General features: G+C 40.3%; 1 protein-coding gene across 2 annotated transcripts in view; it reads right to left on the bottom strand.

Annotated features, from left to right (window-relative positions):
• PCSK2 (proprotein convertase subtilisin/kexin type 2) overlaps positions 1 to 25,427 on the bottom strand; it is a 106,635-nt gene that overhangs the window by 65,361 nt on the left and 15,847 nt on the right. The window contains exon 2 of one of the 2 annotated variants that reach the window (XM_074918735.1): positions 20,054 to 20,158. The exons of the other annotated variant lie outside the window; for it this stretch is intronic. Coding sequence (XP_074774836.1) covers positions 20,054 to 20,158 — 105 coding nt within the window. The remainder of the gene's footprint in view (positions 1 to 20,053; positions 20,159 to 25,427) is intronic. 2 annotated transcript variants of the gene reach the window in all.

Genomic DNA, 25,427 nt, shown 5'->3' with positions numbered 1-25,427 from the left:
TGGCAGCGAAATATTTTCTTACCAAAGTTTTCCAGAATCTCAGCTGAAGAGCAACTCCCCAGAATAAAAACGGTATCACGGCACTAGGCAGGAAGGAGGGCAGAGTAACGTCAGTGCCGTCGTCCTACATACAGTACACAAACCATACTAAAAATCAGTTTGATTTAAATTCATTTTTAGAAGCCTGAAATAAAACAGTTACTTAGAACTGCCTGTGGGTCCTCAAAACCTGGAGGCATAGGATGACAGTGAAGAAAAGGTTGACTCCGTCATGCAGAATCCATGTTTTCCCAAACCTGCATTTAGGAAGGGTACAATTGCCTTTTGATTTCTTTTTCCAAGCTGCAACCCTGTGAGTGCCCTACAGAACATAATCTTTCTCTTTTGCAACCTATTCTGCATTGTCATTCTTCAAAACAATTTTTCCTTTCCCTATTTCTTCTGCTCTGTGAGCAAATGACGCAGTCTGAATTTGGGGGCGATACCTCCTGAAGAGGCATCTCTTTCAGTTAATGTGGAAGGGAGCACCTCTGCGCAGACAGAGGAGCACATCACAAACAGCCACTTACTCTTCTTACTGCATCTCCTGCAGTCTCTGTTCTGACTCAGGTCCCCACTGCATCATGCAGGCAAGTTGCTAGCACTGATTACTGCCCACTGCTGTCACCACCTCCCCAGCCAGGTGGTAATGACATCTGCAGAAGGCCCATTTAGCTTTAATAAATAACAAAGCCTATTTTTACAAAGCTGCCTGCCCAGAGTGATACAGTGACAACTGCCAGAAAGTGTAAGTTTATTCTAATATTTCAAAGCTGTAATACTTAAACTTCAAGGTTCGCACGAGCAGTAGTAATATATTAGTGAGCCTTTCTTGTCTATTTTCAACGTCTTCAGAGCTCTGTTGCTATCTCAGTAGAGATGAAATATAGAATTGCAAACCACTGATCTTCCTAAAGTGCTGTCTAGTGGGAATTACACAGGCTGTACAATATCTTCTCTCAGGAAATTTCATAACTAGAAGCCAGACACAAAACAGAAGCCAATCTTATGACAGAGGGAAAACTGCAATTATGCTGCTGCTCACATTCACGTATCTGCTCATGCACCCAACAGCAGAGTAGTTGTTTATAGCACAGCTACTTCTTTATTCTATTACCATAAATACACTGGACAATAAAGACAAGGCAGCTTGCTCCCATGCATGCCTTTCCCACCCAGTAGGAAGCAACTGATGGTTTGTATCGATCGGGCTGTACACTGAAGGCTGCAATTGCGCTTCTTCAGCTCCTAGATTCAGAGGTTTATGGATCCCCATCACAATGCATGTTAATAAAATCAGCAGAGGTTTATGTATCACTGCTGTACAGCATTGGGTTAGCAGTGTATAGCTGCCAGGGACAGGCCATCTGCCACAGAGGAAGCATCTAAACAGAACCATTTCTAGAGAACAATTTCTGTGTCAAGAGAAAAGGTAGGAAAAGCCAGGAAATAAGAGACTGGTTTGCAAAAAGGAACGGAACAGTCAATGTCCTGTTCTGGCCTTTACCCAAACCAGTTTTTGATACTTTTGAAGGACTAACGCTGAACCTCATCAAGACATGCGGTACGTCAGAATCCTGTCCTTTAATCCTCAGATGTTCTCCTCCAATTCCTACCTTGAAGCTTGCAGAGAGCACAGTCGCAAGAGCTCGCTGCTGCCCAGCACCATGGCAGACAGCATGGCCACCTTAGCCCAGAATCTGGCTGCCATCAAGCAGCAGAAAACCACCCTTCAAGTGCCCGGCTTGAGCAGCATATTGAACCCACATTCCACCAGGCAAAGTCTACAGATCTTTTCTTGGCAAGAAAGTCACCAGGCCACAAGCAATTTGGCAAAGGGAGCATGTCTACCGTGAGACTGTAGGCAGGAGACCTAACACAGGGCAGTGGTGGGGTCCATAAAGTGGGGAAGGGATGCCGTGCTGGGGCATAGAGCTGGCCTCAGCGTAACAGCAGACAGAGAAGGAACAGGGAAGGAAAAACCTGTGAAAATGATACAAGTATTAATACACACAAGTTTATCCCAGCTGAAGTTCTCCTTAGCTTGCCATGAAGACAGAGCAGTACAAGGCACAGAAGTGTGGTTTGAATATTTTTTATGGGTTTTCTCAACAATCCCTTATCAGAGAGGCTCTTTACACCCCTGCCAATGTTCTCCAGCAGCCTGTCCTGCTGTCTAAGCCTCTATCCAAAGTACATCTGAACAATTAAAATTATTCAAAAACTCTTAGAAACAAAGGAGTTTCTGCCTTGATTTCAAGGGAGCAGGACATCCAACTGGTTCAGCTTTGTCACAAGCCCCTCTATTTATCCACTGCCTAGAGCAATGAAAAGTGGCCCCCAAAGAATACAAAACTCATTATTAACTGGAGTTGCACGTGCACTAGGATTTTGGTGCCAAAACTTTCCCTTGTCCCCACTGGGTCAGAGCACAGGCTAGTTTAAATGAAGTGATGAAACAATCATCCTTCTGTATGTTCTTTGAACTATTGCTGCTTTTTTGGCCAGAAATGAGGGAGTATCTTTTCAGTTCAGATATTAGCATAAAATAATTAGACTTTGGGGTATATTTTCCTCCAAGTGCACATACATAACTTGTATTAATATTAATAGGGACCTCTCTATTCACACTCATTGAAAGGAGGCTGTACCCCAAGGGACTGAGAAAGACTAAACCCTAAATATGCTTTTGCTTATCACTGAAGATTTCCATACACTCCCGTAAACTGCTTTCCTCATTTATATACTTCTTACTCTTCCTTTATTTCCATTGAGACAAATGTTTAGCAAATCATGGAAGAAAATAATTTGCTCAGGCTTCACGCAGCAGGCAATCAAAAATGATGCATGCAAATTCTATGGAAATCACTCTTTGTGTCCAAACTTTGAGACCCAATTCATGATACAGTTTCCACAGAATAAAAATTTAATGGAAAAGCTTCCCTCATGAAATACATTTCTTTGGTATGAAAAGTGATGAATTAATACTAACAGTGCTTGCTGCATGCATATTTGGGGCTCTTCATATTTCCAAAAAGCCAGCATTAACCTGTGTTACAGCAAGCACTGAAGAAGTGGCTTGAGACTACCAGTACTTCACAGAGTAACAAAAGGAAGCTCTGGGGAAATAAACTACTACAGCAGGAGGACTGATTTTATGGCAGTCTGAACAAGATGCCTCGATTGGGGATATTGTCTTGTGTGTCCTAGGCCACTGCAGTCTGAAGAAGTATAAAGCACTCCGTGCTAAATGACAGAATCATGGACTTGGCAAGCTCTTGAGAACGCAGTGACATCAGAGTTGACATCCTTTGTTCTGGGACTTTCCTTTAAGAGCAAGGTGAGCTGTACCTATGACTGACCATCACAAAAGGAAAACAATGAACAATGAAGTGCTGCCAAAGATACAGCAGAATTATGTAAGGGATGAAACTGCCAAAGTCTTGGCTCAAAATGTCATTTTATGAGACTGAGGGTAACAACAGTATTCTGCAAAACAGGGTAATGTGAACAAAAAAATAGAAAAAAAAGCCTGAGGTCCCTGAAAAGGACTGAAAATTATCCTCCTCTCTACTGGGTAGGGCTCCTCATTGTTCCTCACTTCCCCTTCAGGAAGGGCCAACCCAGTTTAAGTTATTCCCTCCTGTTTCATCTTGCCACATGCCACCCTGGACTGAATTCCAAATGAGATCAGGGAAATGCTCTCATTTAGAAACAATTTTTTAAAATGCAAAGATATTCCCTATCCCACCACCCACTACCCCTGAAACAAAAAGAGTAACAATGGTGTCAGAGTGGACAAAGAGGGAAGGAATACCTAAACTCAGGAACAGCCCCAAGAAAAACATCAGGTGAAACCACCACAGTGGAACAACAGTGTACATTGGGTATTAGCTTCTTGTCTGAGATTCAGTTCTTCAGAAGCGCAAAGACCGAGGTTTCACCTCCTCTTGCCCAAGGGTAAATACAGGCTCACTCCATTTCAGTGAAATTACTTTAGATTTTCACTGCTGCAAATTGGAGAAATGTCTATCTCTTGTGTTTAACACCATCCCTGTGAGGAGAAAAACTGTTAAAAGCCTCCCTTCAGTTCAACTCAAGTTCAAACTTGCAGGGCTGAACTTGTGAGGTCAAATTATTATTCTTCGCTCCAGGGGAGAATGCTTGTTTCCAAAGAAGTAACCAAATCAGAATACACAACCCACTGGTGAGAAAAAGACACTGAGACATTGAGGGGGAATTAATAAGCCAGGATACCCAGAGGAGGTGCATACTGCAAAGCTGGAGCAGCATGCAGGGCCTCATGCATTGGTACATTCGGGCTCTTCAAGCAGCAATGGCACATGGACATGACCTGGAGACCTCCTAGTGCAGGTGCACTGCTGGTGTATTTTGTGAGTGGTGGCTCACAGGTGGCTCGTCTCCAGCATTTCCATCTTAGAGTATGTGGAGAGGTCAGCATAAGCACCTGTGACCAATTGCACAGATATACTGCAAAAATCCTAGTGGGATCCCCACCTGAGGCATGTGTTGTTCCTTCACATGCTTCTCCTTCCTCCCATTTAAGCCAGGTACCCTCTTCCTCCACAGCTGCCTATAGGTGATGAAAACTGTCCAGGGGAATTTTTCCTCCCTTTACCATTAACTCACAAAGCAGGCAGTGTTTAGAGAGTAAGAAAGCTCAAGCTCATCATACCTTACACAGCATGTTACTGAGGTCATGGTTTGATCAGGGATGAAGGAAACAGATGGTTATTTTGTTTGTTTTTCCTTGAGATCTGTTATGAAAACAGAGTCCTTGAAAGCTACTGTGTTGCCCAGTAAAATCTTATTTGAGGTCCTTATGGAAAATATGGCTGAAAAGAAAAAAAAATCCCTTTCCTGTTGTCAACCTTCATAACAAAAAATAAAGACAGAACTGAGAATAGTTCTCTCCTATTCCCCTTTCTGATGTTCCCTCTCAGTTTAACTCAGGACTTGGCAAAAAAGCCCCACATAAATCTCAAGGAAATAATTCAGCATGCCCTTCATCAAAATCACTAGTTCCTCTCATCAGGGTGGGTAGATAGCTGCTGTTTCAATCAGGCAAAACATATTAAAAGAGGTTTCAAATCACCTTGCAAAGGGGACATAAACTATTCAGCATTTCATTCCACATCTCCATCTGAGGGCAACCCACTCACTTGAAGACAGAACCTCAGCCTGGAGGCAGTGCTGCAGTTTGGGATCAGAGCTAAGAAGATGCCTTGCCCTGATTTTCTACTGATGCTCATGGCAGTTGGGGCAGGAGAACTGAAAGAAGTTAAATGTCAGATTCCCACCTGCAGAGACCCAAGACAGTTCCAATTTCCACAAACAAATATAATAAAAAACATGCAACATCTATGCAACCCTAACTACTAAGAAATCATGGATACATCTCTGTGACAAACCATACATACCTTCCCCAGCTGATCAACACACATTTGGGGTCAGTAGCATAATCTAAAGAAGCACAAAGACACACAATTACCTGACTTTCTGCTTCTTTCCATCTGAAAATGCAAAGGGAGAGAGGTGCTGGATTTTACCTTCCAGAAAATGCTGCACCTATATATTTTAAATATATAAACTGCAGCATGTTCAGTCAAATAACTCATGCACAGGTTACATTAAAAAAAAGAAAGTTGCTTATTGCACAACAAAGAATGAAACAGTAAATGAAAAAATGTTACTTAGGTTACAACCTCGTGAGCACAAAGACCTCTCACTCAAATCTCCATTAACACTAGAGAGGTAAATGTGTTTTCACCATCTGCTGCTGCTGTACCCAGGACAAGGAAGCACTGTCCTGGGAAAAACTGGAATGAGCTATGGGGAAGCAAGGACAGAAGCAGAAGCAGGACCACTAGTACTGGATTATACCCAGGGACAAATGCCTCCATACAACTCTGTTATTATTTTATGCTTAGATAGCCTCTAGCACTGTAATTTCCCCTGAGCCTCCAGATCATGCATGTGGAAATACTAAATGACAACAGTAATTACAGTTTAAGGTTACTGTCCTTTGTCTAAGTCTTTTGGGCTTCAGAGGATCTACGCTAATCTCTTGGTTTTTATTTTTTCCCCACTGTTCTCATCTCAGTTTTCTTATTGCCCAGGTGCTGTAAAGACCACAAATGGCTGTAATCCAACCTCTTTTTTTTTTTTTTTTTCTTCCAGAACAGTAGATTGGGCATCTGAAATCTACTTCTACTTTTGCTCTGCTTTGCTATATGACCTTTTGGAAAATTTAAAGCCCTTCTCTATTTATTCCAAGAATTTGTGAAATTGGCACAAGCCATACCTGAAACATGCTTAGAAACCTGTAGTTAAAGATTATTTCATTACATACTGCAAAAGACCACAAATTATTTCAGGTAGACACAGATCATTTCAGTGGGAGATCTGCAAGTATTAAATAACCAAAGCAATCCCTTTCTCACTGTCATCTATTTTGTAGGCAGGTAGAAAGTATTTGGGAAGATTTATTTGACTTTCTGAATTATTCACTGTTTGCAAGTCAGGTAGGTAATTCCCCTTGCACACACTTCTCAAGTACAACGCTAATAAGAAAACCACGATGGGTAGATTTTTCTGACAAACAGCATTCTCAGGTAAACAGCTGTCTACAGAAATCTTTTCTCAATGTAAAAATGTTCCGTATTCCACACTGAATGGCAGGACATCAGTAGACATCAGTTTCACTCATACTCTTAAAAGCAATGTCCTTTCCCATCCATTCCAATCTCAATCTGAAAGTTGCATTTCTTTCACACACTCAAACTTCTTTCGAAACCTCACTGACACATGAAAATGAGAACATTTCATAATTAAACTCCAAATTCTACTGAGACTGCATATGGCAACTCTGAAATGAAACAAAAAACATTTTTTCACTATGGCAAGTTGTTCACTGCAAGAAAAGTTTTCTTCCGTAGAGATAACTAAACTCAATCATTTCTATCACCTTTTCCAGGGTCATCTTCAACTAGCTTCCTGGAATTAAAAAAAAAAAAAATTCATACCTCATCTTCTGTATGTCTCAAGTTAACTACTGGGGTTTTTTTGGTTTGTTTTCAGTGAATTATACACTATGAGTAAAACATGCTTCCGCCTTTGGAGACTGCATCACTCAGCTCCCATTATTTCCTGAGAAAAAGGGTTTAAGGAGCCACTAAGTATGCTCTGACTGAGGGAAACCTCAGCCTCCTCGGATGGTTTTAGAAAATGCAAGATGAGTTGAGCTCCCCTGAATTTGTTTGTGATAAACTCTTCATGCAGTTTTGGCTAACAATGGCTTCCTAGTGTAATATCCAAACAGGACTAAAAAAATCTTTTGATGCTGACGTTCAGCAAATGTTCATTGTTCACTGAATTAGTGATAGCAGCTGGTGCCAAGCCCCTTTGCATCAATTCTTCATAATGGCTATGGACCAAAGAGCCAGTGGAGGTTAACTGGCATCAGAAAGTGAGAGGTTTGCACAGCTGTGAGAAGCTCTAGTCCTCACTGCTGCCTTTAAGTTTGTTCTTAGCCTTTTAGATTCAATTAAGAGCAGTGAAGCGAGCAGCGAATTACCTATTTCTATGAGCAGGAGAAGGCATAGTCCTGGCTGATAATCAGATTCTTGTTTCAGAGATTGTTTCCCACTAGCTGTTTTTCCTTGCATGAAACATACTTTTCACATTGTGGAAACTGGAGTCAACCTATGGATGTCCAGAAACAGGATGCTCATTTGAAAAGAAATGATGAAACTAAAGAAAACAGCCACAAGTTACCATGAAACAAAATCTTACAAAGATTCCAACCAGAAACACTGAAACAAAATTAAACTTTTTTTTTGATAAATAAAATTATTTGTTGCAATAAAATATTTTTGCCCTGATTCATTATTTCAAATATGAAAATGTAGATTCTGTCTCTGTTACTTTGCAACTACACTATTAGAAATGAAACTAACTGAAGTCTTAAAAGTAATTTTTTTTTCTTTAGGAAAATAGTAATTTTAGTTAGTTGATTGTCCGATGGAAAAAATTTCATTAGCTTTTCTTATAACATGCCCTGCACAACTAGGGGAAGAACCCTTAGATTTATGAGATATGACTATGGTTTGATCTGCAAACAAGGAAATAGAAGTTTAACATGAAGGTTTCTCTTTTCAGAAAATAAATAGTCCAAACAGAAAACCTTTTCCTAAGAAATCAAGGGAATTATTCCAAGACAAGCTCATCTTCCAAAACAAATAAAATGGATTCCAGTGAAGATTCTCCCAGGAGAGCATCACAGTTGAGAAAAAAAAAAAATAAATAAAGTAAGCACTGTTCAATTATGTCAGTACCTCCTGACCTAACAGAATCAGCTTTTTTGTCCAAACCCTGTCAGAGATTGCTTGTTGTCCCATGGTATCAGATCCATAGAATGCATGAGGCAGGCTACTGCAAGGAGTTCAGCTTGGTCCGAGAAACAGCTCTTCCGAAAAAAAACAGTAGTTAAAATGGTAACTCTAAGTTTTATAAAAGGTATCTCATATTTTTGGAACACTCTGTAGACACTGACCAGAACATGGTTTTTCCAAAGAGCAGAGGGGCTGGGATAGCAGCTGCCAGCTGGAGCTGCCAGCTCCTTGAGCAACTTGTTTCACTGGAAGAAAAATGCCTTCAGGCGTATAGTGCTGACTTTGGTGGAACCACAGGTAGGACAAAAGTGATCCAGTGATCCAGAAGCTTTGCAGGGGAAGGCCGCCTGAGCGCCAGGGAAATCAGTAGCCTAACACAGAAGATGGGCTCAGTACTGAGTTTATCATATTTGCCAGATGACAAAGCCAAGTTAGATGGGTACAGATTTAATCAATCACTCAGCCTCAGACTCCAAGACAAAACACAGGGCATCTGCTCACCCCAGTGGCTTATTTTATTTTTCACGTTCTTGATGAGGATACAACCAATGCATCTGGACTTCTTCCAAAGAAAAGGAATAGGAGAGAGTGTGCAGAGCTGGTGAGGAAGAAGAGAACCAGCTATTAATGTTGAGCATAGCACTGCAGTGTTACATAACCTAGAGACCAGCAGTAATCAGCTTAGTGATACTCCTGTGAGACCAAGAATATAAAAATAATAATTAGATCTGGCAATTCTGGTTCTTCTGTGAAGACTTCACGTTGGAAGGCTCATGGATTCCTTACTGTGTATTTCTCTGTATGAAAGAATAATGCTTTGAATCAATAATGATAAAATTAATGGAGATAGACTATTTAGGTTTATGAAATATCAAATCTGTACACATAATAAGAGCATATTTCTTTTCAACACTCAGATAGTAGGTGGCTATTGATACAAACCATAAAGCTATATCTTTACAGAAACATCACCATTCAGCTATCATTTCATATAAGCAAAATTGTAATATTGAGCAGAGTCCATTTTATGATAGTACAGAACTGATACTACACAGCTAATTAGGAAAAATATGTACCATGGAGATGTTAAGGTATTTCTTAATCTTTCCATATTTTGTTCTACCCAGTCCTGATCTCCCCCTCAGTATGGAAGTTTACAAGGCCAAGAAGCATTATTCAACTTCACCAACCCATGACACGCATATTAGCATTTTAATTACACTATTGGCTATTCGCAGCTGTTAGAGGTACCCATTTCGCTGAAAAGCCACGTTGCAATGCAGCTTTAAATAATTACTGCAGAAAACTATTCAGAAATAATTTAAATCTAAACCTTTAATTCATTTCCATTGTATCTTCAAATAGTGCAATCATCTTTCTCTGACCTTTGTAAACCCCTTCTTGTATTCATGGAACACATCATGCATACACTCAATGATTTCGAAGATGTATTTGTAAGTCCTTGCTGGCTTCTGGACTGTTGAGTTGGTGGCTAAAATTTATTATTATACTTAAGATATTGCATACACACTTTGAAGATATGGAGACACAGACTGCTTGTAGCAACAAGAACAGATTGCAATAAACCAATAGACTGAAACGCAGTTCACAAAGAAAACACTCATCAAATTTTAACAACAGTGAAGTATGTTAAATGGCATGAGTGGATGCACTACATAATACATTTATTGTACGATATAGTAACATATGTCATTATATCGATTCTTTTAGCTGGAGTCTCTTAGTAGAAAGGTGGTAGCAGTGGGGTTAACGTCACAGTTCTGTGATGCAAACCCTGGTACAGCATGTTCAGATACCCCAGGAAACTACACCAAAAAATGTTCCAGTTTTCTGTTGTTATTAATGTAAGTGTACACCCTTAGCTGCCTTTTATTTATTATCAATGTCATATACAGTAAATGGTTCTGGTCATCTAACTGTACATATAAGAAACCCAGTCACTGTTTGAACAGCTGTATTTCTGAAGTCAAGAAAGAACAGAAATAAACTGTTATAAATCTGTTTTGTTTCATTCTAAATCTACCATGTCACAGTCTGAAATACACGGGCATCATATACTATCAGGTACAATATTTTAAGTAATTCTATATTCTTCCCAAAGTGTATGTCAACCAGTAGCTTTCCAATCTTTCAAAAGGGTTTAACTCAAAGGCAGTTTTCCAGTCTCTAAATTTTGTTAGGCTTAGAGATCCGCTAAAAGAAAACAGACTCTAAAAATGTCTTGCTTTGTTCCTGAGGAAGTTTTCCAACATGCAATTTACTCATATAGGAAGCAAGAAAGTATAGCTGAATACACAGACTTTTTAAACTGAAAGTTAACCCTGAAGATGGATTTACACATGGCAGTCTGGATTCTGTCGTAGCTCTAATGTTGGTGACTTGGGAAGGGAGAGCACTTTTGAAGCCCCACATATTTTGCCATCATCAAGCACAAGTGCTCCCAGGCCACGACTGACTCTTCCAAGTCAACCCTAGATGTCCTGAACTGAGCCCTGGCAAGAGGAAGGGAAAGGGTCACCACATAGGGCCAGGAGATGCTGGTAGGATGACAGACCAAAGAAGGCTTTCCTTCATCTCACCAACACAGGCCGCTGCTGGCTTGAACTTCCCAAAGGAGGAAGGCATGATTACCACCAACACTACATCCATGGATTCCTGGATCCAGTGAACACCGAGATATTCAGGACCTTCAGTGACTGTTAGCTCGGCACATCAAAGCACTGCATTTCTTATTCCAAACCAAACCAAACTTGTCCCAAACAAAAGCTAGCTTGTGCAGCACACTAGATTCCATGTTAATCCAAAGTCACTGGCTCACACTATCCATTCTTCACAACATCCTACTAACAAAAAAACCCTAAACCATATATTCTCACCACTGCCTCTGCTTGGATTATAATATTAAACAGACCCCATTGAAGATTTAAGGCTGGAAATTGCACAGACAAATAACAAAGGCAGAGCCTGCTCCACAAAACAGACTCTATTCATCAGGCAGGAAACAAGAGGGAGACAGGAAAAAGCAGAGGGAGACTGGGGAGTGATGCGGTAGTCAAGAGAACAGACATACAACAATAAAGCTGAAATCTAGCTAATGCCAGTTCAGCAATTCAAGACAGCAAAGCAGAGGTGGAATGTGGCCAGCTGTCTCAACAGGTTTTTGTAAAATTACTGTTACGCAGTTACAAGTATTTTTGAAGGATAAAGCTCATTTCATTACCTTACCCCACCTTACCTCAAGTATTGCGTTTAGCAGTATGAAAATGATATAATACGTGACTGGAAGCAACTTCAAGGGTCATCTGAACCATCCCAGGGCCCCGGGGCAGAACCAGCCACACCCGAATCACTTATGATCACTGTCTAACCTTGTCTTCAAACCACTGACCGTGTGGACTCCACAGCACCTGGTGGCACCAGGGCTGCAGTGCGTCAGTACTTTTATTTTTGGAAAATTCTACGTGAATCTGCACAGCATTGTCTTCACTTATCGTCTATGATCTTGCAGTACATTCATTTGTAATTTTTTTCTATTAGAAATAGGTTTAGCTTACCCTGTAATTTTAGTTATACACTATTTCCATAAGACACATGTATGTTTGAGTTTGATATTATTTTGATAGTTTTGTTATTTTGTTATGTGCAGCTAATGGTGCTTTTTCATATAATACAGCTATAAAGGATTTCCAACATTCTTTAATGCTGATGTTGATGGATAAGTTTTTTTCTCCCTGAAGCTGTCTTTCTAGTTACAAATAGAAATAATAGATCAATTCATCTTAGCTTCTACATCATGCTGTATATAACTGCATTTTCTCCAGTAGGAAATTGTTTGGAATATTTAATATTCCATACACAATAGTGTTGTGATGTGTTACATTAGAACTGTATTGCACATCACAGATACAATACACATACCCAGTCCAAACACGAGCCAGTAAGGCCACACTTAATATCAGGAATTCAGACTTAAAAACTGGGAAATTCTTCAGCCTATACTTAACACTCACTCTGCAGTGAAGGGGACAACTGTGTCAACCTAAGTGACAGCTTAAGTGTCTGAGTGACTCTAGGCCTCATTATTTTTTATATCAGAGAGTTCTTTTTATTCTTATTATAGAAACTGACTCCTATGCAATAATTGTGATAGCTCAATTAAAGAGAAGCTAAGTGCTTTACACAGTTGGTCAACTATGCAAAACATAGCTGGACTTTCTGTGAGCAGTTAATCTCCATCAACCCTTACTGGGCAGGTATAGTCTACAAAGGCCAAGAATAACAAGAAATAGGACTCTCTCTGATTCAGTTTTCAAAAACCAATCACAGGGAATTTAGTAATCATTATCTGCAGTGACAAGTCATGCTATGTGTACATGAGAGTCATGAACCAAACTTGTTACTTCACTGAACTTCCAATTTCTTTCTTTTAATGTTATCACAAACACAACGTCATGACCTGAAGACTAGTTCATGCTCTGCACTCTGGAGGCACAGCAGTACCCCCTCACTTCTGTCAGCAGTGCAAGAGGGGCAAAGTAGTGAGAAAACTTTTTGCCTCACTTATGCAACACCTAAATCTCCTCTTTGCAGCCTTGTTAATTTCTCATTTGGAATGACAAAGATCATAAAGCATATGTAGCATATTTCCTTATTTTTTAATTTATTTTTTAATTATAAGTAACATATTTACTACTTCTCTTTGTCTTACGGGGTGTATGACCCCTTCTCTTTCCACGTGTGAAGTGCAGGTTGAATTCCACCTTCCCATGAACTGACTCTTAACTGCATCTGACTTTTTTTAAACGCTGTGCTGTAATCTCTGCTGCTTCTTCCCTTTCATCTTCTCAGATAACCCCACTCATGAACCTGTACATTTAAATAACCATCCACCAACATCTGCAAACAGTCTAAATATCATAAAAGCAAATAGTGTTAAATTCTCTGAGTAATAAGACATACACCAGATCAACTATCAGATGATCTAATACATACAGCTGACTAGAGTTTCCTCAAGAAAATCGGGTTTTTTCTTATAATGCCAGTCAACTGGCTTCATTATGAATTAGAAGCACAAAACCTTCAAAAGAGGCCCTGAGCTGTATATGGGCAAGCAAGACAAATACAGCTCAAGATGGTATCAACCTGAAAAAGTTATTAGTACAAGAACAGGCCTCCCCCTGTGAATAGACTCTTGGAACCCCTCCCTCAAATACACTAAACGTGTTAAGACAACTTATGCCAGAAACAGATAAACCAGTGATCCATTTGTTGAAGACAATGGCTGTTTTCTGCGCAATATGGTTCATTTTGTCAGAATGATTGATGACAAAAATGTCATCAATTCTTGTCTGGCAAGGCAGCTTCAACCAACAGTGTCTCAGTTTGAGGGGGGCTGGGGTTTTTTTCAGCACTGGAAAGAGGACATTTCCTCTAATGAGTTTTCATTGGCTGTTCAATATTTATTACAGGTACTTAAGCAGAGCTTTTATTACTTAATGTTCCGTTTCCTTCCAAAGGGTAACACCGATGCTCCTGTAATGCTGCCCTATAGTCTCACAAAATTGATGGCAGCTCCAAACTTTTCCCAGGCATAATCCTAGCAGCATGCCAGCTCCTCAATAGCATATATTAGGGCAAAACTCTAAATATGCTTCACTGGGAAGTCTGTCACCGCTACTGTCTGAGGCATGAATTTACATAAAAGAGTTGAAAAGATGAAGGGCTTTTTATCTTGCCATTTTCTTCTGCCTCTCTATCCTAACGTACATCTTCTTGCACAGCACAGAACTGGCTGGGGGACCCGAAAGTCTTCCCCTAAGATTTGAGGCTGGGTAGCAAGTCTTGGGCATTACATTCACTTTACATAAAGTTTATCCCCACAGAGGGTGAAAGTTTTCTATAGATCTGGAGTCACTGCTGTGGTGAACTGCATGGAAATTAAGTCCTCTACCACCAAGGGAGTCAACAACAGGATTACTACAGTGCACAGGTAAAACGCTGCCCCTTTCCTTCAGGATGGATTTTGCTCTTTCTGCCCCTTTGCTTTCGGGAGCAAGCCAGCTTTCTTCTCAGAGGGAGGAAGCATCTTGGGATACCTTCCAAACTTTGATCAGAAACTTACCAGTGAACGAAAATCACTATCACTGGTCAGGAAGCTGAGAAATCAAGATGTGGGCATGGAGCAAGAGTAAAGATGCCAAATATAACAAAAAAAACTGTAAATTGCTCTTATTTCTACGTTCCAGGGACTAAATTGCCCATCTCTAGTACCAGAGGCTGGAGAAACAGATTACAGCTCCACAGCAGTTACAGAGATCTGTCCAAATCTGCAAGGAAACCTACAACAGCTCCTACCCCATGTATCTCCAGGTCACCACACTCTACACGCGCTGGAGAACTGGGGAAAACTGGGTTCTCCAAAGCTTATCAGGAAGATAATCATTTTTACAAGGGGAAGATCTGTGCTGACACCTAAGGGGAATGAGGCAAAAGGCTCCAACTGTTAGCTCATCTCAAGCCTGTCGTTAATGCTGCCAGAAAGGGCACTGAAAGTTGACTTACACTGCACTGCCATTCCTAAGGGCTGCTGCTCCTTAAGCAGCAGTGCTCTGCCCAAGCTCCTGCCCTCTTTCCCCCTGTTAAAGGTGACCATGGATGAAATATCCAGCTCTGGCAGCACTTACAAATTCCTCCATCACAGGGCACTTCTGTCTTCACAGGTTGCAGTGGTCTGACCACAAGGCAGTCATGTTAAGGGGGCACGGGAAGGATATGAGGTGAGGAAGGATATGGAAGATTTTGATTTATTTAACTAAAAGCTTAGATCCTCTGCATTTACAGCCCTCTTTTCTTCCCTTGACCCCTGACACAAGCAGTATGGGAGTACTATTAACCATGGACACCTAGAGACTACATCTTGAAGAAACTACACATCTGCCCTCCCCAGACTCCTGTACTGGCATGGGTGTCAGCCAAGGTTCCCCTTCTAATCCCTTTCTGCAACATAACAATGGCCATCACTGAGATGTTTATTTCCAAAGAAGTCATCATCTAAGTGCCAAACCAAATCTTCCACTCTCAGTAGAAGATTTTCATTTCACCTTCTCCCCTCCGCACATATATATTTATTCCCCCAACACCAACACAGATGCACCTGCATACAGATATCAGCAATGGACTCAGCTCTTCTCTGTATATTAAAGCCTCTTTCTTGAGTGGGATTAATCTTGGCAGCTGTCTGACAGGAGAGACTGTGTGGGAGGAAAATGGTTTTATCTAAAACTTGAAAGAAAGCAAAATAATCTTTGAGAGACAACTCTTGCTCCTTCAGTAGAAGACTATTTACTAACAGAAAATACGCAACAATGGCAAAAATACAAAAGTATTGCTCTGAAAAGTAACATAACAACAGTGCGTTTTTTTCTTTCTTTTTACTTATGTGGCCACTTTTCAAAACATTTATTAATAACACAGCTGAGTCTCTCCATAGGAGGACAAAATCTGAGGCAGTTTTGAAAATCAAAATGAAGTAAATCCCATGGTTTTCTTTTAACTATGATGGAGAAGGAAGGGTCTCTATTTCCCATCCTGCTTCTCCTGTACTTTCAGGGATAGGAAACCTAACAAACAGTATGAAGTATCTCCATATTTCTGATTTACTTTTTGAGAGCAATCATGTTGTTGAAACACACTCATTCCTCATAATTAAAACCAAAGTCTGCTCTTAGAGAAGCTGTATTTCTCCTTGGCCACAGGGAAGTCTCCCTTGGAAAAGATCACCTTGCTCAGAGATTGCATTGTGACCTGCATTTGGGCAGCAGCATGCTCTGATGTCAATACAGACACCCTGTTTCCAATCTCTCAATCTACCCCTGTATTTCTCCATGTCCTCCTCAGCTCATGGCATGGCTCCATGCTCAAATCACTCAGTCTTTCTTCTGACTCTGGTGGGCTCTTGCACCAGCCTGTCCCACTTAATCTCTCCTCACCTTCACACTGATGTCTGATCCGATCCTACTCTGGCTCCTCGCTGGCTTTACATCACTCAGGACCCTTGGCCCCTGCTGTTTCCTCTTCCCTGTTGCCTGCGCTCATGGGTCATGGCAAGGACTGCCTCCCTGCTTGCAGCTCCAGGGTAAAGTACTGCAGCTACCTAAGTGAAGTTCCCCAAGGCAAACCAAGCCTAACAGCTGACCTTTTGATCTGAGAAATTTCAGCTGAAGCAATTAACAGATAGAGGCAGACAAAAATGCAATTTCACATGGAGAGTGCTGGATCTCTTGCTGCTATGTCTTATTAAAAAATCCAGCTTTAACATGTAAAAATGTTAAAGGGACTTCTTCCCCTCAAAAAAAATCTATTTGGTGTCAAAGGTACCTATGGTAAAACAACAAAATACAAGTGCACCTGGAAATCATGGAAATCTGCAGCTGACACAAAAGAGTTGTTTCTGAGCAAACCTCTCCTGGAAGGTTCTCTGCCCCTCAGCGAATGTGATTAAAAAAACCTAAACAATCTCCATTTGAAGCAGTTCAATTCACCATGGCATTTGCCATCCTGACAGTGAGGGTCCCTAAGAGGACAGTACTGAGAGCAAAAGCCACGGTGCTTTGTGCACCTGCACTTTTTTCTTGAACAGTTCAATAGCACAACACACTATATGACACCATTACATATGCCTTCACCTGCTGCCAGTGCTGCTTCAGGCTTCAGCAACACTAATGTATCAATGTCAGATCCATTCTATTTGAGGCTGTTCTTCAGAACAAAGATTCGGTTTCTTGCTGCATCTCTGGGAAGGCATCTTAATAACGCTCCGTTCCCACCCTCTTGACAGCAATGATGTTTATCACACAACTGCTGTGTATGTTTAGCATATCTCCAAACTATTTTGGCAAAAGCATAAAGTAAATTTTACACAACACAGCTTTTTCAAGCATTTTAAAAGACATGCAGAGCATGAAAATGATGCAGTAACCTGCTTGCATAGTGATCTGCCATCTATCTCCCTGGACTCGAAAAACTGACATGGTTCCTCAAGGGACTTACTTGATTAAAGAACATTAATTAATTGAGTGAACATCTGTGTTGTTTTTCAACTTATAATTAAAATTAGCTAGGAATTGTAATCTCCTTAAAAGTGAAAAGTATACAGAATAACTGCAGCCCGCTTTCTCACAACATTTGAGTAGGGCTAAGCAACTACAGCTTTTACCATAATGGTTCCTTAGAGATTTGTAAGGCCCTATGGTGGAAGTTTGCTTCCTGGCTAGCCTGACAATAGGAACATTTTATTCTTGGCTTCATGCATTAACATATTAACCATGACAGCACTGACATTTGTTGCTAAGTAAAATTGAATGTAAATGGTCTAGAAAGCTGCCATTAAATTTAGAAATTATTTTTGGAGTTTGAAATTAAGTATTGTCAACACAACTCATGTTTCCACTTATATGCAAATATGACAGGAATTTTAATGACTTTCTCCAAACTCCACTTATAGAAGAAATAAGGGAAATAAGAGTAATGATTTTAATTGCTCTCAAACTGCATTACAAAAAGCAACCAACCTATATGGTACCGTAAGAGTTTAAGGACTAGCCAACAGGACAGAGCAAGCAGGACGGCTAAATGAGAAAATGTCATCATCAAATGCTTCCATCCCCCAGCATAACTCATGAGGTCAAGATACACTCAGGACCATCCTTTTCCTCACACTGGACATATTCTTGGTTATTTAAACACAGGGCTTTATTCCCTGAGATCAAAGGAGGGAGCTAAGGAGAGCTGAGCCACTGGTATGCAGCACCAGTAAGAAGTGGAGATTAACAGCAAAAGTGAGATTTCATTGCATGTGACAGAAGCCAACTAAGAGTCTAAAGACCACCAATATCAGATGACTGCGAAAGACAACATCTCTGAACGGGGAGGTAGATTCATTTAAGTGGTTCTTAGCACTGCAGACACTTAGCCTAGAGGTGGACAGTGCAAGAGCCAGTGTGGAATTAGCAAGTGAGCACTCAGCCATGTAATATGAAGCTGCAATGAGAATTGGTGGATTCATACAAATATCATAGATATTTGTGAAATTTTCAGAGGCTTACAGAAATATTTACTTGCAGTACAGAGTCACCTGCACAATGACTGCACTCACTCACTAGTTTGCAACACACTCAGTTGTATGCTTTTCCTGAAATGGCTTTTAACAAGATTGGGTGGTTCAGGAAAATAAGACACCTCTCAGGACATTTGCTTAGTATCCACTAATTGCACATGGTTTCTTAATGGTTTACTTGCTGATCCCTGCTTGGTAAACAAAAAACTGGGAAGCCTGAGAATTTCTATTCCAAGCAGGCTGAATGGGTCTCTTCCTCATAGCCCCTCACCTGTACTTGACACCTCCTTTAGAGAAGGGGGCCAGGAAGAGGTACCTTAGAGCACTGGAAGACCAGCAGCAGCCCCAGGGAACCTGCCAGCACTCAGGTCTCAGTCTCTCAGGATGAAGTGATGGAGCAGGCAACACCTGGAATCTGTGTGTTTCATTCACATGGCTCCCAGCCACAGGAGTGACAAGCCATGTGCATCCCAGTTGGACCCAGGCCCAGAACCACTTGAAATTTCTGTAGAAGTAGGAAAATTAAGCTGGGAATTCAGCAGACCTTGCTTGCTCTGGTGTCACAACAACAATAATGATCTTATTTAATCTATTTTTCTTTTCCTCCTACTTAGCTTTTCATTTTTTTAGGTGTTCTAATACCATATAATATCTGGCAATAAAATTCAGACTGGAATAAAATTGTTCCCCCCTCTTTTTTGCTCATAGTGCAGAGAGTTTAAATCCTACTGAAGATTATTTTTTAATCCTATTTGCTGTCATGATACTATTCCTCAGGCTTATCTACTTCCTTTGGGCAGTAAATACACTTTTCGTGCTACCTGGCCCCACTACAGCCCAGTATTTTACTGGTGTAAAAACTGAAGGAAAAAAAAAAAAAAAAAAGAATTTGCTAGTGCCAGCTCGTAGCCTTCTGCAAAAGGGGCCTTCCCTTCCTGTCTGAAGGGTTTATGCTTCTGAAAACTGAGCACACCATTTGCAGACTGTGAGCAAGAGTCTCCTGACAATGTACACTCTCTTAGCATCTGGTGTGTACACTATTCCTGGAGAAAAAGTCCCATTGTGACTGCAGTGAAAATGCCACCATTTGCACCACAGGGTATTCTAGGCTGGATGACCCAAGGACTAGCGGGATGCATAGGGGGTATGACTGTAAGATGTGCCCTGGATGGCCCCTTCACACAGTACAGAGTGCACTGAGATGTCCTGGAGACTATGGCATCACCAAGCCTTACTGGAGAAAGGATGTATCTCTGAGAATGTAAAAGTATTTGCAGTAGTGAAATAAAAATAAAAGTCGAGGCTGTGTGGGAGGTGTGTGCATACAGCAGTCACCAAGCCTGAAACAAACATGGCAAAAAAACCATAGCCATAACCACAGATTTGTTCAACACCCTGATTTTATAAAAAATAGTCTGCGTCACAAAGAAAACATGATAGGTGCACGTGATGATGAAACACTTACCCTGGAATCCTTTTCCAGATGAAGCTTGTGTTGAAGGCTGCGTCTTCTCCTGGCCTTAGCAATGCCATTGTGATAAAAGAAGTATCCAGTATCTAAAAAAGGGAGCTGAGAAAGAGAGAGAAAAAAACCATCATGGAACTATTGGCTACTAATACAGATGACATGGAAAACTTTTACCTGTGAAGTGACTCAGGAATCTACAATAAGTCTTGTGAAGAGTTATGCCAAAGGGCCCAAATCTCTCTTGAACAATGTCACTTCTAAGTTACTTCTGAAAAGTGTGCCTGGCAGCTTTAAAGTTATTTGCTACAGGTTTACAACGCATAACTTCACTTGTATACACTTGATACTATTTTCACCTTACATTTAAGGTCAACAGTGCCAATATTTCTGAAAGGCTTCCCAAATCACATCAGGATTATTTCCTATTTCCTGAAAAAGCCAGAATAAAAGAACTGCAAATTATTTGAAACTAACACAAATCATTCTTCACCAATAAGGTGTTATACAAGTGCTTCTCTGAGGTATTATAACACACCTGAGCTGATGCTGTAAGCAGTAAGACAGAAAGCAGAGTAATTTCCGCTCTCAGAAAAATATGATATTTGGAATTTCTTCTGAACATCAGCAAACGGAACATACAAAGAATATTAAGAAAACAGGCAGTTCACAGTGCCCGGGTGTGAACAGTCTTGTACAGCTTTACAAAGACATTCAGGCAGCAAGAAAACACCTCTCGAGGGCTTTTCAGCCCCACCTAAGGCAGGTGCCAAGGAAGGAAGATGTGTGCGCCATGGAAGGAAGATGTATGTGTGTTATTAAATGCATCTGTCTCCACAGGATTGGCAGAGAGTGACTGGAAGTCTAGTAGAGACTTAGTTTTGAGAAGGCCAAAAGACATGGTGTTAGGAGAGCAGCATCCCACTTCCAGCAAAGCTCCATGTGCATCTCAAATTCTACAGCTTTTCTCCCCACTGTGATTTAATAGAGAGATTCTGGATGAACGTTTAAATCTAAGCAAGCAACTGCCTATTTTTAAACTAAGCTTCTCTTCGCAAAAAATGAGAAAAATGGGCTCTTTTTCAGAATTTATATGTTAATGTTATGAACATTTCAATTTCAAAGGTTAGACTACCCTGCATGTAAAATAGCTACTTAAAAGAGATATTCCAGAACAGCTGTGACAGCTCTGTTCCTCTCCTTTTTATTATCTATACTTCATGATAATGTAAACCTCTTAGCAGGAGTTCAAAGTTCTTTACTGAAAAAAGTAGACTGACATCTATTTAGAATATTCATTGTGAAAACTTGGGCTGAATAAGAGTAGCTGAATCTTGCTGCCATAAAACTGATTCTGTTCCTCTATATAGGTATATACAGTTTACAAATTTTCCTTCTATGAAACTATCTCCCATTTCATTAAACCTATCATTATATCTGGTGCAGTTCTGCAAATATATTTTGGCATACATGTTGAGCATTGTGGGAATGAAAGATTCACAGTAAATTCTGAAAGTTTAAAATTTGGTTACATTCCAAAAAAGTGTACATAGAAAAAAATAAAACCTCACAAAGTCTTTTTTTATGCTAATTGAAACATTTTATATCGATGAAATCGAAGCATTTCATTTGAGCTTTTAAAGTTCCATTGTGTATACCTAATACAAAAATGCAAAGTAACTTAAAAAAAAAAAATAAAAATCAAAGCATTCTGCTCTGATAAAAAAAAACACTTTTTAAGTGTATATAAAAGGTTAAGGAGATTTCACCAAAACCATTACAGTTCCTTGGAGCTGATTTGCAGGGCTGACTGGAGAGCTTTTCTGGGCAAATAATCAGAGTATTTTGCATCAGTTACATACACATGTGAAGAACAAAACAGCTGAGACAGAAGGAGAGATGACGCTATGAAAGCTCATGGCAGTGGTCACAGAAGTCTCTTATGCTTCATATCCACCCTCAGAGCTGCAGCACTTAAGACTCAAATTCTGTCTGGGTTTAGGTCATTTTTTAAAAGGTAGATTTATGTTTAAAAAGCCTATGCCTGGCATCTTTACCAACTGGGTAATCAGGTTTTTCCATAACCCAGAGTTTGGCAATAGATCTGACTGTCCAGGAATGGCCCTTCCCCCATGTCAGATACATTACTCTGTGCCTCAAAAATATACAGAGGGAAAAAAAAAAACAAAAACTCACAAAATAGCCAGATCAGTTACAGCTTGAAATCCATCTCACCATGCTAATCAATACTATCCATTGCAATTTGTGGTCCAGTTACCCCTCTAATTCTCTCAGTGAAATCAGGCTATTTTCCTTCTTTTTATCTCAGTATCAACCATTCAAATCAATTCCAGTCAAATATTGATCTTGATGTTCTTCCATTAAGGAAGATTCTCAGCAATTCTGATGATACCTGGAAATATATAACACTTATTCACTGTCAATTTCCAGTGTAGGGTTAGTTTCTAGTGCTACTTCAAATGAAGCAATATATTATATAATAAATTTCTAAAGCTGGTGTATTCATGTCTGACCATAAGCAAAAGCAATTACAGCTAGTACAACAATGATCAGATTTATGGACAAAATCATGAATAAGTTTGAGACTATTTCACTCTTTCCACAGATATCCCAGTAATATTTGAGGAACTCAGATATTTTACAGTTTGCATGCTTTGCACGCTCATTCAATAAAACTGGGGACACACACACACACACACACACGACTGGGGGGGGGACGGACGGGCAGGAGGGGATGACACAGACAGGAAGGCAGGTAAGTGAGGCAATACCTCAAATATGACATGATCAGACACCACGGATGGTGAATAATTAATGGCAGAAACCAAGCAATTTACAGGAAGAATCTAAACTCTGCAGTAAATCCTTAAAAATAATGAATGTACACATAGAAGCCAGATGCCAGCAAAGGGCCTAAAATGTCACATGCTTTGATGAGTATTTTGCACTGAGATCTCTGAATACCACAAGCAACCACTGATGTGCTCCCATTTTGATGAACTCCCGCTACCGAGTCAGTAAGTCCTCTGCAGCGACCGAACGGCGGGACGCAGGTAGCTCCCAGCAGGGTTTACAGTCCCACTATTAGCTTCTCCAGGAGGTCTACTCTGATTTGGAGCTAGAGCAAAATAGCAAATAGCAAAATGAACAGTGCATGTAATGAAGTGAAATGAAAACAGAAGGGCTCCTGTACATAAAAACTCCAAAGCGTCACCAGCAGTAGCTACTCTGTAATATTCTCATCATAAAGCCAGAATTGTATTTGAGTATAATTCTTATTTCAGCAGCAGCAGGCTCTACGTGGAACATGAAGGAATAATGCACTCAGCCTGGTGGCTCAGGTTCTTTCTGTAAAATAAAAGCAAAGCTTCCTGCCCTCAGAGAAAACGTAGCAATTATGTAAGATAACTAATTACCAAAAAGCACTTGAATATTCAAGTGAGGAGGATTATCCGGAGTTAGAAAAGGGTCTACTATTGCCTTGATGTATAAATATAGTCCAATACAAAGTAGGACTCTGAGAATGTCAGGAATTACAGGCATTTTGTTACTTGCAGTATTTGTATAAAATTACTGTGGAAAAATACATACAAGCAAAACTGGAATCACAAATACAACGCAGCAAGTAGAGCAAAACCTTATATATCCACCTGTCTACTTCTTTTCTTCAGATTTGCAACCTCCTTGTGGTTAACAATACTATCTAAAATAAAGATGAAATCCTGCTTAACCTCCTTCCTGAAAAGGATATGGATCAGAAAATAACCGTTAAAAATTCAGTGCTCAACTACATGGAGGAAAGAAAATCTCTTTAAATGGAAGAGGCTTATCTAGAAAACAAAATAGCTAGGGTATATTGTTGGGTATAGAAGGAAGCAAGAAACGCTTAATATTGGGCACAGTTTTAGCACCGATACCTCTGACTCTGATGTATCTTGGCTGTTCTCAAACTGCTGCTCCACCAGAGAATTCCAGGTGTAGTTATTATTGAAATAAAAATAAGTTAAATCCATGGTTCCCAGCCTTTCTGCACTCTCCTCCTTACATCTGACAATCTCTTCCCAGTGAGAAAAGAGAGCAAGAAATTTACTCTGTGCTGCCCTAGGTGCCACTTCCAGGGAAAAGGGCTGTAAATAGGCAGCTACAATTCTCCCCTGTCAGGCACTGCTTCTGGGTAGTCATTCTCTGGTATTGAAAGGAAGGAGAAGGGAAAAAAAAGACACAGTCAACTGCTGAGCCCTTAACTACTGACCTGCTCCAAGAAGGAAAAAAATCAGGTATAAGGTAGCCTGTTCTTCACAGGCACTTGATCTAAGATGGGGCAGCACACAAGGCTCTTCCAGAGCTGACGGCTTCCATCTCGTTTTGTCTACTTGACAGAGAAAATCAAACTGCCCTGCTTTTTTGGTCTTTCCTTGAACAGTATACACAGTGGCACCAGATATAGTTTTGCCTGTCTGAAAGCAAAGGACATCAATATCAGCTGCAAAGTGGTGAAGAGGTTTAAAGAAGAGAAGCCACAGAAAGACTCAATGCAGACACTGCTCCTCATTCTAAAACAGCAGCACTGGGGCCACCTCGGGTAGAGCTAACACTGAAAAAAACCCTAAAAGCATCAGCGTCATCTGACCAGAAGAGTCTATCTGCAGCAGAGGTAGTATGAACCCAAAATAAATGCTAAAATTAAAAAAAAATGAAAAAGTAATAAAACCACAAGTTGAATAAACATATATTTCACCTTGCTCTTAGTGAGAGGTCCAGCATTCACAGCCTGTCATTAGTTCTAAGAGGTTACACAACACAAAAATAAAGAGGAACCTCAGTTCAGGCTGACCTTTAACATTAAATTTTACTGACTTGCTTCAGGGCTCCATCTACATATATCTCACAAGCAAATTAAGATGCCCACAGAAAGCTTAAGAACAGATCAGATAGTCCCTCCTATTTTAACAGGGCTGATCTCTGCCCAGTCTTCCCATGTAGCCTTTCATGCTGTATCACGTAACACAGCATCCCTACAGTGCTAGCTTTCGTGCATCATTTCCAATTATTTCTCCCCGTACTGTAATATTCTAAAACCGTCTTACTAGAACCTATTGTTAAGGTTCCTATTCCAAGTTACCAATGGAGAGAACAGTCTGTAACAACTTTCTTTTGAGAAAATCATTTAAAAATACAAGCAAAAGGTGATTTATAACAAGTTACCCTGGGGTCACCTTCTTTGAACGTCATCAAAATCAGCATAAAAGGATCCATCAATGAACGAGATTCACAGAAAGCCCTCATCCAGCCAGGCTGACAAAGACTCTTCTCAGGGCTCCTTGCCTGCCTTAGCATAAATATGTGGCTAGGC

This window comes from Athene noctua, chromosome 1, assembly GCF_965140245.1.
Source record: "Athene noctua chromosome 1, bAthNoc1.hap1.1, whole genome shotgun sequence".
Lineage (NCBI taxonomy): Eukaryota > Metazoa > Chordata > Aves > Strigiformes > Strigidae > Athene > Athene noctua.
This window is presented reverse-complemented; position numbering and strand designations above follow the sequence as displayed.